General features: G+C 39.2%; 1 protein-coding gene across 5 annotated transcripts in view; it reads left to right on the top strand.

Annotated features, from left to right (window-relative positions):
• elmo1 (engulfment and cell motility 1 (ced-12 homolog, C. elegans)) overlaps window positions 1-15,245 on the top strand; it is a 147,769-nt gene that overhangs the window by 70,333 nt on the left and 62,191 nt on the right. For all 5 annotated transcript variants that reach the window (XM_088089908.1, XM_088089909.1, XM_088089910.1 and 2 more), the window contains 2 exons: window positions 2,465-2,569; window positions 5,442-5,550. In XM_088089908.1, coding sequence (XP_087946034.1) covers window positions 2,465-2,569; window positions 5,442-5,550 — 214 coding nt within the window. The remainder of the gene's footprint in view (window positions 1-2,464; window positions 2,570-5,441; window positions 5,551-15,245) is intronic.

Raw genomic sequence — 15,245 nt, 5'->3', positions numbered from 1 at the left:
CTTCAGTAATCAATCCCACTTTTTCCCCCACTGAAGAGTGTCCCACTGATGACGCTTTAATGTAGACTAACCTGGAAGCAAATGTCACCCTGGTTCCCTCCTCAAAAGGCCTATGGGATTTTTCCATTGGATTTCTGGGTTTTTGGACTCTTTATTGGGGCTTTCTATGACACCCCCCACCACTGATCTGCCAACTTTGTCAAAAACACAGTGCTCAGTGTCACCAACATAGACTGTACAGGTTGTCGTGGGCTAATAACATGTAGCATCAAATCAAAGAACACTTGCAGTGACTGGTTATGAGCAAAACCACACAAAAGATCATTTGTTTTCTAGATTTGGGTATGGTTGAATGTGGGCATCATTTGACTGGATATGTTTTTATACTACTTGGTACTGGGTTATTTTGGTTGATACCTTAAAGGTATCAAGTACTGATACCCAGCCCTAATCCTATTATACTCTATTTCCTCTTTAGGCTTTTTAATCTTCTTTCACTCACATTCTCCCTAAAATGTGTTTTGTTGACTTTCTTTCTCATCTCCCTACCTTCAGGCATGCATGTTTTAACATACTGTATTTGTGAGTGTGTGTGACTTTGTGTTGTATGCGGTGGTCTAACTATAGCATAAGAACTTGAACTAAACCCACAGTGGCTTGGTGTAAGCCCAGAGCTGTTTCACGGCTCTTCCCATCCACACTCCCACTGCAGTGTGCTCAGTACAGATAAGGACAATTGGGCTGCCTTGTCTCCGCTAGTGTGGAGAAAACCCACCCTGAAATCCTTAGTCTGCTTTCTAAGCTAGACAGCTTGCAGACACACAGACAACACTGCGCACACGCACACGCACACACACACGCGCGCGCGCACACACACACACACACACACACACACACACACACACACCATAATTCTCTAGATAGACCATATCACTGCTGAGATCATTTGTTTGCCTTCTAATGCCTTCAGGTTCTTTAGGTAGGGATTTTTACACAAGCTGAAATATTTTTTCACTTGTCCATTTGAGGATATATTTTTTTTAAAGATATTCATGTCCCCAAGTGTGTGTGTGTCTGTTTTAAGCCTATATGTTTTCTCCTGTCAAGCAGAATTACAAAACTGATGAGCCAGATCTCAGTATCCTCCATTCCTCTTTCATCCTTTCTTTTTTCCTCTTCCTGTCGCTTTTCTCCTCAACATCCTGTCTCACCTTTTAAACTCCAGATGCGCTTCAGAGCGATGTGTTTGCAGGTGTATTCGTGGATTTAATCATTAGTCGACTTGAATACTCTGCAGTGTCTGCAAGGAATTAAGTATGATAGGCTGTGACAGCACAGGCAGCGTATATCTGCATATCTCATACAATATTCAGATGTTATGGGAGCTGGTAGTGTAGAGGCAAGACGAGCAGGAATCTTACTGCAAAGTTTTGGGTTTGGTTCTTGACATTGTGGGTGTCGGTGGTTTTAGGCCAAACTAAATATTGTGTATACCCGAAATTCTTTGCAACCATTTCGCAAAGCATGATGTAACTTTTTAGACTGATTTACAGCTGGACCTTCCAGGCAGCCATCTGTTTCTATTATTTCATTATATTTTGAAAATAAACTTACAGACTTGAAATTAGCTAAAAGATAGTGTCACATTTGCAAGGCATCTCAGAGGTGCATTCAAGGACATTTTGACATCCAGAGAGTTAACCCTGAAAAAGATTTAAATGGAACCCAGAAAATAAACAAAAAGCAAGCATGGACACTGTTTAAGGAAGGATGTTTTAAAAACTTATTTTTCTAAATTGGCATTTTACTCAAACACAAAATAATAAGACAAAGTCAGAATGTTTTTGATTATTTAACATGAGAAATCACTGTATTTCTGTTTTTGCCTTTGTCTCACAGGTTTAAAATTGTTTTTATGCACCAATAAGAAATTAGCAATATGTGACTGCCAATCAAATCTGGTCAAAATACAGCTGTGTAGTCCTTAAAAGGAAGATTAATGGAGATTTTTCTTATTGATTAGGGATAATTTTCCTTGTTACTTAATTTGTTACAAATATTTAATGCTATCGAATAAATCTCAGGGATTAAAACCAAATTTTCAGAGATTCTAAAAAGGTTACCACCACTACAACATAACTCTGAATGGAATACCTATTCCAAGAAAGTATCAAGCCCTTGCAGGTTGATATTTATGCTATATTGAATTGAATGGTCAGTCAAAACACTTAAATTATGCTCTGGTATACTGCAGTTTATGATGTGTGGTACTTGAACCCCAGGCTGTGAGAAGGAAACTGACTGTACCATGTGTAACTTCCCGTGTGATTGCCTGACTGTTGCTTTGTGCCGGGAAAAATAGCACATTCAGTGGATTATACTTAGAAGAATAAAGGTTAAAATAAGAGATTTGGTGGAATGTGTTTAAGCTCATCTCTCACCCTCCTCCTCCTCTGTCTCTCAGAACCATGTGAATCCAGCTGTGGACTTCACCCAAATTCCTCCAGGCATGTTGGCTCTGGATAACATGTTGTATTTTGCCAGACACCACCAGGACGCCTACATCAGGGTGAGCATGCACAAACATTTTCATACACAGTTCTATCCCGTGTAGACACACTAACACACACATACAGACTCACACTGGTGAGTGATTTCTGTGGTGTTATATTTCTCCTCGTCACCTCTGCTTCCTACCAAACCACCTTCCCTCCAGCTCATTCACTGTTTTGTAGTTTCTGACTTGTTCCCAATTTTTCTTACAGCTAAAACTGCATTTCATGAAGTTGCTTGGCTCCGATGATATAAATGAATCCATTCCTTTCAGTCCCTTAAAGCTACAGTGGATAACTTTTCTAACAGATTATGTTTTGTCATAGTTGCTCAGTCGCTTAATTCTGACAGCTGTTCATGAGACAGATTATCTTTAAAAAATCATGTTCCTCCTCATCATGGTTCTAATGGCATTTGCAAGAATCCACTGCGACTGAATGAAAATAACCAATCACAGCTGAGTCGAGCCTCTCATGTATTTGTCAATCATTGCAAACTGCAGTCAAACTGTCAAACGAGGCAACACCAAACAAATACGAATCAATATTCTGTTACTGCATCACCTGTTTCCCACCAAAAACATATTTTAGTGTGCTGTTTAGCTGTAAAATGAAATAGTTGATGCGGCAGGTGGGCGATGCTTCATTAACATGGCAGATCATTTTGCAGCTAAAGACATTTGAGCGCTGCCTGGGTTGACAGTTGGACCGCAGTTCGTGAGTGATTGACATGATTAACAGTTGCGTTAGAGACTCCTCGGCTCTGATTGGTTGTTTTCACTCACCTGCGCTGGATTCATGCAAATGAGGAGGAGGGACATTACTTTTTTTTTTTTTTACAGATTATCTGTCTCATGTACGACTGTCAGGATATGGTTGCAGTTTGTCTTTTGTCCCATAATAACAACTATTATATGTTATATAAATGCACATAAAACAAAAAAATGAAACCAACATACAAAACATTTAACTAAACAACAAAACCATAATAGAAATGCTACAAATCGCATCGGACGTTACAAAAAGGAGATGCAGTAAAAACAAATTAATTTGGATGTAGAACAACTACAGTGGCCGTTTGTAATTGGATGGCATTCACTGGTTTGGTGATTAGTGTGTTCCAGTTTCCACCTGACAATTCAGGTCAGTTCGAACCGTTTTAAAGCAGCTGTCCAGCACTCTATTGTAATTAAACTTTTGTGTGTCTCCAACTGTACACATGCAGCAGTTTAGTCACTGCACCTGCAAGTGTGTGTGTGTGTGTGTGTGTGTGTGTGTGTGTGTGTACGTGTTCTTCTAATAATATCATAATATTAGTGTGTGCTTCTCATACTCTCTGGACTTGAATGCGAGAAAAGAGCTGTCTTAGTAGTGCCGACTCAGCCCTTATCAGTCGACCAGAGGGATGAAACACAGCCTACAATTTCCCAAATTAAACTGTCACCAGCTAAAATGATTGGGACCTTGATGGCCTCATTCATGGCGCCCTGCCACCATCCATATAATTAGAGTGACTTTTTTGCCGTTCAGATTTAATTTATGTTTTCTGGCTCCCAAGCAGATAGTTTTAGAGGGTCAGATAAGGTTAGATAATGACCACTAGTTTCAACTATAATGGAAATGTTTATGGGAAATGACCTTCAGTATGACGAGCCAGACACTGTAAATTAATGCAAATATATTTTACATATACTTAACTGCAAAGCGCTCTGAAAGTGTATATCTCTGCCAAGGCCTCGAAATATTCTAAATTTGTTATTTTAATATAAAATGATGGATGTCTTTTAAAACAGCTACCTTTGAGCATTTCTGCCTGGCAGCTCCTAGTTGTGGTGTCAAAACAGGTACTGTGGGAGACACCAATAGATGCCTCTAGCACTCAGTGACAGTGGGAAATAATGGGATGAAAGCAGCATGATGCAATATCGCATAAAGATTCTTCACATAGAGGCTTTAATCTGTAACTTAATCCAGATCCACATGCTATTTTAAATATTATTTAAATTCAGTGAATAGTCGGGTGTTCTACAAGAATCAGCTGAGCCAAAAGACAAACCTAATGTCTGTTATTTTATTCAGAGAGTAAATACACCAAAACATACAAATAGTAACTGCAATAACTACAATTTTGGTCAAAATTGAGTTGTGACTAAAATGAAAACTTTGGATATCTGTTCTCTATTTTCTGTTCTATAGAATAAAATGAAAAAATGTTACCAAGCCCAAGGCAAACTGTAGTAAATTTAGTTATTGCACTCTGCCTTGGGCTTCTGCAAATTTGGGATTCTATCAGGTTAAGGAAGATTGCAGTATGTGCATTACAGCGAACGAAGAACGTAAGAATGAAGATGATGCCACATAAAAAATAATTGGTAACAGAGATCAGTGAGTTTTTTTTGTTCCAACAAAATATTTTCATGTTAGAAACTTTTATTATAAAAAAAGAGTATACTATTTATCCTGTTATAATCTGATATAGTTTATTGTTATTAAGTGAAACATTTCACTTTATAATGCAATCACATATATTGTTATGACAAGAAACATTTCTTGATAATGAAAACAGTTTTCCTCATACTGAAAGGTCGAGTGCAGGTACAACAATTTTAGTGCATTCTTGGGGTCATAGGTCAAACTACCCATCATGGTTTTTAGGCATAAAAATTAATAAATTAAGTGGGCAATACCACTTTTGTATCTGTAAAACATTTGGCTTGGACGGTAGAAAGAAAACTTTGAAGCCATTTTCCTCAGTTTAAGTGTTAGCATGGTTATTGCATTTTCTAGCGCCTTTGTAAGTCATGTCATCATATTTGACCGTGTTTTACCCCTGAGGGGACACTGTCCCGATATTTCTGTTTGGACTTATTTGACTGTCTGTGTTTCTAGATTGTTCTGGAGAACAGCAGTCGAGAAGACAAGCACGAGTGTCCTTTCGGCCGCAGCAGCATCGAGCTGACTAAGATGCTCTGTGAGATTCTGAAAGTGGGCGAGCTTCGTAAGTCTATCAACCACACACACACACACACACACACACACACACACACACACACACACACACACACACACACACTTTCCACTCTTCCTGTACTAAAGCTGCAACGATCAATTGATCAGTTGTCAACTATTAAATTCATAGCCAAAAATCAATTGATTGGCTTAAGTCATTTTCATGCCTCTGCCCGGTGATAGCAGTGGAGAAAGGCATTATGTTTTCCAGCTATCCATCCATTCTTGTGAACTCCATATCTCAAGAATGCCTTAAGGGACTTTCTTCGAATTTGGCACAAACATCCACTTGGACTCCATAACGAACTGATAAGATTATGGTGGTAAAAGGTCACTGTGACTCACAAAACATGTTTTTGGCCATAACTCAAGAATTTATGTGCTAATTATAACAATTTTTACCAGAAATGTCTAACAGGATAAAATGTTGAAGTGATGACATTTTATATCCAAAGGGTCAAAGGTCAACCACATTATGACATCATAATGTTCTGCAAAAACACTCTTCTGTCCATTATTCAACGTCATAACTTAGGAACAGAAGGGGAGACATTTGGTCAGATATTGAGTTTGAGACACTATTTTTGGGTGTCCAAGAACTGTGCTGATTGTGTAGATCTTCTGTGCTGTCGGGGGAAAGATGTGTGTGAAGCATCCGCATTTTAGAATTTGTAGTTTCTTTGCAACAACATCCATTTGAGACAGGGTCAGCTGTCATGACTTTGTGTATGCCTGGAGAGGCATAGACATAAACTGTAACTGCAACTTGACTGATTCTGAAGAGGCATAAAAAAGCATTGCTGGTAGTCCAATTCTCTGATTTCACATTATTAAATGTGAATATTGTCTTGTGTCTTTATTCATCTGTGACATTAAACTCAATATTTGGGTCGACTTTTGCGGGCATCATCATGGGCTTTCGGAATCACTGTCATATATTCTGGACCATTTTCTGACATTTTATCAACCAAACAACTGATCTCTTAATCAAGAAAATAGATAGACAGAATATTTGACACTGAAAATAACTGTTAGTTGCTGCCCTACCACATACTATTGCTAATTATTTCTTTTTCATCTCACTACTACTTTTTTTTGATCACAGTATCTTCAGAACAAGCACACAAACAGAAGAAGAAATAGCTCAGGGACTGCTTTACTCACAGCGATGCATACACTATGTGCACAAAAATCCAAACCTACACACACGCATAATCACAAATGCACACATTACCTCCCTGTTAGGATGAAAGCAGCCATTATGCTCAGTAATTGTGCCGCCAGGAGTTCATTATTTAGTGATGCACCTCGCCCCCAGTAAGCCCCTTTCAGCCTAATATACCGCCTCTGGGAGGCACACAGTGCAGCGAAAGAGATGCTGTGCCCACGTCCACTCCAAATTGATGTGCCCTTTTCATTTGTCTTTACTTGTTTAAATGGGCGAGTTGGTCTCAGTTCCGCTCCAGACTGACCCCTGCTGCTCCCTGTAGGGGGGGAGACGGCATTCTTAGCTCAGTTTTAAACTGATGTGCCCTTTTCATTTTTTTTTCTCATTTTTTTTTTTTTTTTCATAGAGGATTTAGACTCGGCTGCATTGCAGGGTTCTTCACTCTGGTGTGCAAATTGCAGCGAGGGACATTAAACTTAAGTCCATGAAAGAACAGTGTCCACTCCTGTATCTGTGACTTTAAAAGTGCTCAAAGAAATGTCATCCAAATTCTCTCATCTGCCCTTAACAATGCAGATAAAAGTGCTGGGCTAGGTTTCAATACAAGATGAGACAGTGCAGGAGTAGTTTTTTTTTTTTTAACATTTCTAAGCATATTGTAATTTTCCTGTCCTTCTTTAAATATGCTCTTATCTCTGCCAGACTTTGCTCTAATGAAAACGTCTCCACCTTACACATCACATTTAGAGCACACAGTCGGCAGAGGCAAATTAATTTAGATGTTTCAACCACAAAGATGCTGTCTGCACGATTTTATTACACAAATGTAGTTAACAGACAGGCATGCCTTGACCTGGAGAGACGGCAGTGGTGGACAGTTATGAAGTATATTTACTTAAGTACTTAAGTAATGTTTTTGAGTATATTTGTTACTCGTTTAATTTGCTTTGAATATAGCAGATTTTTTTTTCTTCTAAAATGAAAGAGTCCATAAATCCACAAATTGTTTGCACTGGGGACAGATGCTCACTTTTGGACTCAAAATTGGGTGGATGTTACCCCAAAATTAAACATTGTTTGAAGGTTTTGTTTGGTTGTAAATTCATAACATTTTTAATAAGATTTTTCTATCTAGCTGAGTTGCTGTTGAAGTTAAAATACTGGGACGTTAACATAGCTTGTTTATTTAAGTATTATGTTATTTTTATTTTTTAACAAGAACTGCAGTTAAATTTTAAAAAAAGGACAATTGAGGTCATTTTGTCAATTTGTGTTTCTGAGGGCATTTCAACATATACAGCAAGCTTTCTACAGGTTCTGCCATTCAGTGCATTCAGTAGTTTGTTTTGGAGACATTAGGTTTTATACATGTATTGCGAACTTTTACAACAATATTTCAGACCAAAAAAAGTACTTTGGATTCTTAAGTATGTTTAAAGCAAGTACTCCAATACTTTTCACTTGTATTGGCGTAATACTTAAACAGGAGTATCTATACTTTGACTCAAGTAATAGAGTTGTGTACTTTGTCCAACACTGGGAGACAGAGAGTAGAGGGTTTTAGGCCAGTTCAAGGGAATGGGTAATGTCTCCTGCGGTGCTGCGTGACATGTAAACACACATACAGCTTTTATTTCTTTCAGCGATCTGGTGGCTCATTCTTCCTAATAATGTGTGTTTCTGTGCATCTACTTGTGATGTTTATTTTCTGAGCAGTGTCTCGGGCTTTATTTTTATTCAGAGTGTCTCATTAGTTTCAATCCAAATGCACGTGCCCTTTTGATCTTCTCTCTTAGCCGACCGAAATTGCTTACCTTTAGTCCCTCATAGAAATATCGCTCTGACCTCATTCATATCAAAATGCAGATTAAAGAGCCAGACTTGTCCCCAAAATGAGGAAACATCTTTATCTCTCCGCGGCTTTTCTAAGCATGGAGTTGAAGGCTTATGCAATAGAGCTAAATCCCCAGGATGAATGCCAGGCCATCATTATGAATAAGACTTTGTTTTTGAGAGACTTGCTTGTTTAAATGAATAGAGCGGGGACGAGCGCAGGATTTCACATAACTTACTCAAAAGATATGCTCGAGAATATGCAACCCGACCTACAAAGTTTTGCCCCAACATGGCGTAATCTTCCTCATTTCCATGATAACACTTTCCAAACTTTTTCCATTAGCAAATACAACTGCTTATTATTATTATGAAGATGGGAATTGTGTTATTTTATGAAATTTCTCTACAAGACTGAATGCTGAAGTTGAATCCTAGCAGTGACCTCAGCTCAGAGTTCTGGGCCTTTTTATCCCCAGAGGCTCTATATTGTCCTCTTTACTGAGGCCGATAGCCTGTGGGACTGAACGTGAAAGATCTGTAAAAGATTCCACCCAGAACCTCCTATGAGAGGTTCTACAGAGAACCCTTTTATGGTGATATGATTTCACCCAGAACCCTCTCTCTGTGTTCTATCCAGAAGCTTTCCATTGTCTAAGGGTGCTAACAAGAACCCACCCAAGGGGTTGGAGAACCCTTTTATATTCCAAAGGCTGTCTAGAACTCGCCCCAGGGGGTTCTGTTGAGAATCCTGCCCTGAGTGTTCCATCATCAACCCTTTTATATTTAAAGGACTTCATATAGAACCCATAAAAAAATGTAATTTACTACATTACCCATAGAGCTCTCTCCCACCAACCATGGTTTTAGATCTTAATGTAACTCCTAGAACCTTTATTTCTAAGAGTGCATATACACAAATAGGTCATCTATGAGCATCCAAAAAAATTATAAGCAAAGGGAATAAGATAAAATAAATCTGTTGCAGAAAATCATTGGGGACAGGAGAGGAAAGATGACATCTTTGATATATTCATATTTACTGCGTCCCCAATCCTAATGCTCCCATCCATCTTTGTCACAGTTTCCAGTAAATATTTGCACACACTTGCACTCACAGTGCATTATATGTGTCTCGCCCTTATGGGAGGAAGCCAGTAAGTCCCACAGTAATCATAAGCTACAATGCATCATCACTTGTAGAGAGCTAAGTGCATTTACAAACACACCCCATTAGCCCTGTGTATATTAACATGCACTAATGAATGTATGAGTAGGAGGGATGCAACATGGGCCGGGCAGGTGTTGTAAATGCTTTGCGAGTTACTGCTGGTCATTAGAAAAAGTGTGTGTGTGTGTGTGTGTGTGTGTGTGTGTGTGTGTGTGTGTGTGTAAAACATAGGGGCATGAGTGTGCGTTTTCCCAGAGGAAAGCAGGGTGAAAAATGAGTCTCAGCTTCTACGCCGACTGTCATCATCCGGTTGACCTTTCAACAGCGAAACAATGAAATACCTGACACTAACGAGGATGTTGGAGGGTGTGTCTGTGTCTCTGTATCGTTTTATCAGTTCTGAAAGTGTGGTATTTGAGTCAGAATGATATTAGAAACTGTGGCGCATTATTTCACCAATAACTTGAAGTGTAGCAATGACATTTCAGGTCTTTTTTTTTTTGCTCTACATATAAAACACCCTGAAATCATTTTTAGCCTGTCGGTTGGTGCACCACGTTAATTCAGACTGAAATATCAGAGAAATAACTGAAAATCCTAGAAACATACCAAAATCCTAGAAATGTCCTAAAATCCCAGAAACATGTATGGGAACTGCAACTGGCCCCCGGCCTTGTGTTATTTTGCATAAGTGGCCCCCAAACAACCAAGTTTAATATCCCTGTATCCCAAATTATTTGTATCTTAACAAAATATGGGCTAAAGTGATTCCACTGTGTTTTAATGTCATTTTAAGCATATTTTAGGTATTATCAAAGAATGTCCAGAATTGCAATTTATTTTCATAATAACCCTGACATAAAATTTTCAATTTTCATGCCAAGTACAGATATCATTGTGCCTGCACGATGTAAGCCAGTGATTCTGGTGATCCCCTTTTCCTTATGAGGATACATTTGTGCATTTCAGTGAAAATCTTGACAGCCATAGGCCGTTTTTAACAGCAGAAGTTTAATAGCCATATGAGGAAAAGCGCAGGTGTTAACAATAACATTAATGACTGGTCCGTTCTGTTCATGTGTCTGAGTGTGAAAGCGAGCCACATTCTCAGCTTAAAGGAATTCATCCACCATTGATTTTATTATTGACACCTGTGTTTTTCCTGTGACATGTCAAATGTCTTCTGCAGGGAGAAAAAGGCCTATTGAATGAATTGCTGTAGAATTGACCTTTATGTCATCACTGGGATGAATTGTAACAGCTTTGGTGATCCTCTGACTTTTCATACAGAACCACCATTAAGTCAAAGTGTTAATTTTCCCCGTACTTTAGTTTTTGGCTAAAGCTAATGACTTTCCCATCAGCCTCAGCTGTGTTGTGTTTAGTGGTTATCAGCAAACGTCAGCATGTCAACACGATAAACTAAGAGGGTGAACATGATGTCAGCATGTTAGCACCATCATTGTTAGGGTAGTGTTTAGCATGATGATGTTAGCATTCAAATGTGTTGATGTTGTTAGTGATGTTTATGGAGCTAGCGTTGTTAGCTGCTAGCCACTGGCTCAGCCACCTCCGTGTTAAGATCTGTGTGCAGACAACCTGAATCAGACCCTGATTTCCTCTAAATATTGTATATTGCCCTTTTAATCGCGCAGCAAAACTATGACACGAAGCTTCTGGCTGATATCCAAAACTTTATTAAAGAACACAAGCACTCTATAATTCTCCATAATAATTTGTGGTTGTATCAAAAATGGTGTCTATAAAAAGACCCAACCCCTTGTGCAGAAAATAAAGCTAATTTTAGCTTTTTTTTTTTTTTTTTTACATTTTCCCTTTTGCTTCTCCCCATCCCCCTTTGTGGAGAAAAGCAGAGGAAAGAGACAGCAGATTAATGGTGACGGTGTTGATGTCTCAGTGCCTCATTTGCTCTCCCTGTCTGTGTGAAATGCCAGTGTGGCTCTGGCAGAGGCCAGACACTCTCTTCTTGTTTTCTCACGAGGATGAAACACAGGGGGGTTCTGGATTTGCCAGTAGCTGTTGAAGTTGCCTTTCTTCCCTGCCCTCTTCTTCAAGCTCCATCTCTTTCTTTCTTCAGCTTAATTTTTCTCACTCTTCATGCTCTTCCTTTCAGGCTCGCTCTTTATTTCCCCTCTGTGTGGCTCTAAAGAACATCTATCCCTCTCAGACTTGTAATCCTTTCACATGCTTTCATGCTCTGGGTTTCTCTTTTCCGGTCCCATAAATTTCACAAAAAATGACACCAATACACAAAGAAGTAGCATCTTCACATTTTTCAAATAAATAACCGAGAAGCCACTCAACAGTCTGGGATGACAGTTGTGTTAGTGCTCTTTCAAGCCAACAGATTATATGTTTCAGTTTAATGCTATCCTAGTTTTGACGTGTTTTGACATTTTACCTTTTGATTGTTGTTGAGATATTTAATTTCTATGCATATGTAATCTGGAGAAAGGATGTAAGGGATTCTGCATAATTCATAAATCCATCCAGGTGTCTCTCTCTCTGTTTCCCCTCTCTTACCTTCTTCCATTAATTCATACCGTTTCTGTTTCTCTCTCTCTCACTCTTGCAATTGTTGTTGCCCTGCCTCAGATCCTGAAAGATTAATTGTCCCGCCAGGTTTCTGCTGCAGCACAAGGCTTAATGGAATCTGCGTCGGTGAGGCACCAAGCCGCGACTTTTCAGACTCTCCCGTTTAAGTGAGTCCATGTAATATTTATGAAGATATTTAGAAAGGCGTCGTGAGTAATGGCCCTCTTTGGTGATTCACGGTGCGGCATCTTGTTCCTGAGATGGAGAGCTGGGTGGTGAACCATGGCAGGTCCGTGCATGGCCGCATAGGCATGCTGACAGATGCACACATGAAACTCAAAAAGAGACCAGACCCAGCCATGTATTAGCACACATACGCACGCACACACACACAGAGGCAGATATGGGCAGGCTCCAGACTGACGTCACATGATGTCCTCATATTTTGTCTTCCATCAGAGAGCCATCAGCCAAGGTCAGAATAAAGGGTCATATTCAGGACCATGGACAGCTCCATTGTACATCTAAGTTTATGATCATAGTGCACAAACACAGAACACAATGCAGAATATTTGGATTGATTTTCTGTTAGGATGTATTTACTGATTTTTTTTCTTCTTTATATTGTTTCTTGTCAAGGACAAGATTAAGGTTTATATCTTCTTTTTTTGTTACTTAGTTATGAGAATGCATCAGACAAGACCAGTGTATCGTCAGAACTCCGAATGAGGCATTTTGATTTATACGATACGATACGATACGATACGATACGATACGATACGATACGACACGATAGGATATGATATACTTTATTGTCTCTGTAGGGGAAATTTGTATTGGACTCAGTGCTGCACAGATAATGCCTCCACACTTAAAATATATACAAAAATCACACCATTACACCATTTAGATGCTACATATAGTGTCTTTACACATCAATATGATGGAATCATATAAGCTGTTTTGGGGGGAATTATTATAAGCATAAGATACACACTTACGTGATTTGTAGCAGTAATCTCTTGCCAGTGTTATCTTTGTTTCTTAAAATCACATTGCCTATAAATTCCTTAGCTCCCTGTTAAAAAGTTGCTTTATATCTGACAAAAATGTCAACTTCTTACTATCTGTTTCCATATTCTGTCTGACACTGTCTCCACTCTAAAGGCCCAAACACACCAAACCAACATCAAAGAACTGGTGGGAATGAAAGCCAACTGTTGCAATGCCTCAGTTTACCTGTGTCTCTGCCAGAAAGTTGCAATTGAACACAGCTAAAATTATAGCCAACTAGTACATATATTCTGCACCCGTATGGGAGAAAAATAACTCCATACCAGCAGGTGGCAGTAGTCTGTATTTGTCAAAAGGGATACTTGGAAGATTGACTGGATGGATTCAAGATGCTAGTTAGCCAGTTAGCACATTAACAACACAACCCAATTTTGAAAGAACAAAGGATTTTTAAGGTGCAGTGGATAATAACACAAACGATAATGAACCGTTTATCTAATATAACAAGTATATTTTGATCTCACACTCTCTTGACTTTTGACGTTTGCTTTAATCACTTCCGTTTCTCGTCCCATCAGAGTGATTTCTCTCACGAACAAGCTCTGCCATTTTCAACGCTGAATTTACATGCTGGATCTACCAACAAACCGCTAACTATAATTGAAAAGGTGTGGGACACACAGCAAAAACGAGGCTGACAGACACTCACTGATGGCACAACATTGACATACGGCTGACTGCTTGGTGTGTCAGCGCCCTAACCAATTTCCGTGGTGGAAAGGATATATAATTTTCCCTGACCAACCTCTAGACCAATGTATCTGCCTTTATCTAATGTCAGACTTTTGGTTAAGCAAAGTAAAAAAACAACTATGATGTTGGGTGATGCAGGCACAGCTTGACAAGGGTTGACAATTGCCATGCAGCACTTGTTAAATTAATGTGTTTTTCAATGGAAAAACTACTGTTTCATGTCACGATGCTGGACAAATTGGTCAACACGGTGGAGCAGGCAAATTCAAAGGTCTGGAGCCAAGCAAATTTAAATAGAGGATGTTTCAATTGTCCCCTCTGATTCCCTTCCACTTTCTCTGTTTTATCTTTGGCTTTTAAACCTTAGTGAAAAATACTGTAGTTGGAAAAGATTTTAATTTCTAGACCTTTTATATGTCTTACCAGCTGCCATTATAAGAAACCCTACAGCTCAGTATGTGAAGAAAAAGCACTCCAATAATCTTATATGAAGTGAGTCTACTGCCTTTTTAGGGGCTACTGGTTAATTCATGTCTTGTCATGTTGGCACTGCCGTGGTGTGTATGTCCATTGTGGTTGATATGTGTGTACCTGGGTGGCTGGAGCAGGTGTGTATACAGTATGTCCAAACCCAGCAGGTGATTCAGAGTCATCCAAACTCATTAACTGGACAACTCCCCCTGTAATGACATTTCTAAGTTTCCCACTGTGCTGCGATAAAAACAAACAACAAAAACTAATTTACACACACACACACACACACACACACACACACACACACACTAAACACAGAAGCCTCACACACAGACACATGCAGTCCCTGTTCAACCAGCTGCAGTGTGGAAGCCAGCACTGTAGTGCAGGGCTGTTTGAGTGACAGGTTGTCTATGGGGCATTGCTGCAGTCTGAGAGTCAGATCCATCAGTTGCTCCTCCACAGTTCTGCCTTCTTATTTAATTTTGGCCACCTTTGATTAAAAAAAATGCAACACAGCAACCACTGAAATGCTGAACTTTAGGCTTTAAAATAACAGTCCAAAAAAATCAGTGGGTGACATCACAGTTGCTAATATCCATTATTATGCACCAGGGATGACATTTTTCTGTAGGCTGACACTCCAGTTAGTATCGCCCTGGTTCCCTTGAGAACAATGGAATTTTTCCACTGGATTATTGCAGAAAATAAGATT

This window comes from Plectropomus leopardus, chromosome 17 (assembly GCF_026936395.1).
Source record: "Plectropomus leopardus strain MGB_pleo_1.0 chromosome 17, ASM2693639v1, whole genome shotgun sequence".
In the NCBI taxonomy this organism is placed as follows: domain Eukaryota; kingdom Metazoa; phylum Chordata; class Actinopteri; order Perciformes; family Serranidae; genus Plectropomus; species Plectropomus leopardus.
This window is presented reverse-complemented; position numbering and strand designations above follow the sequence as displayed.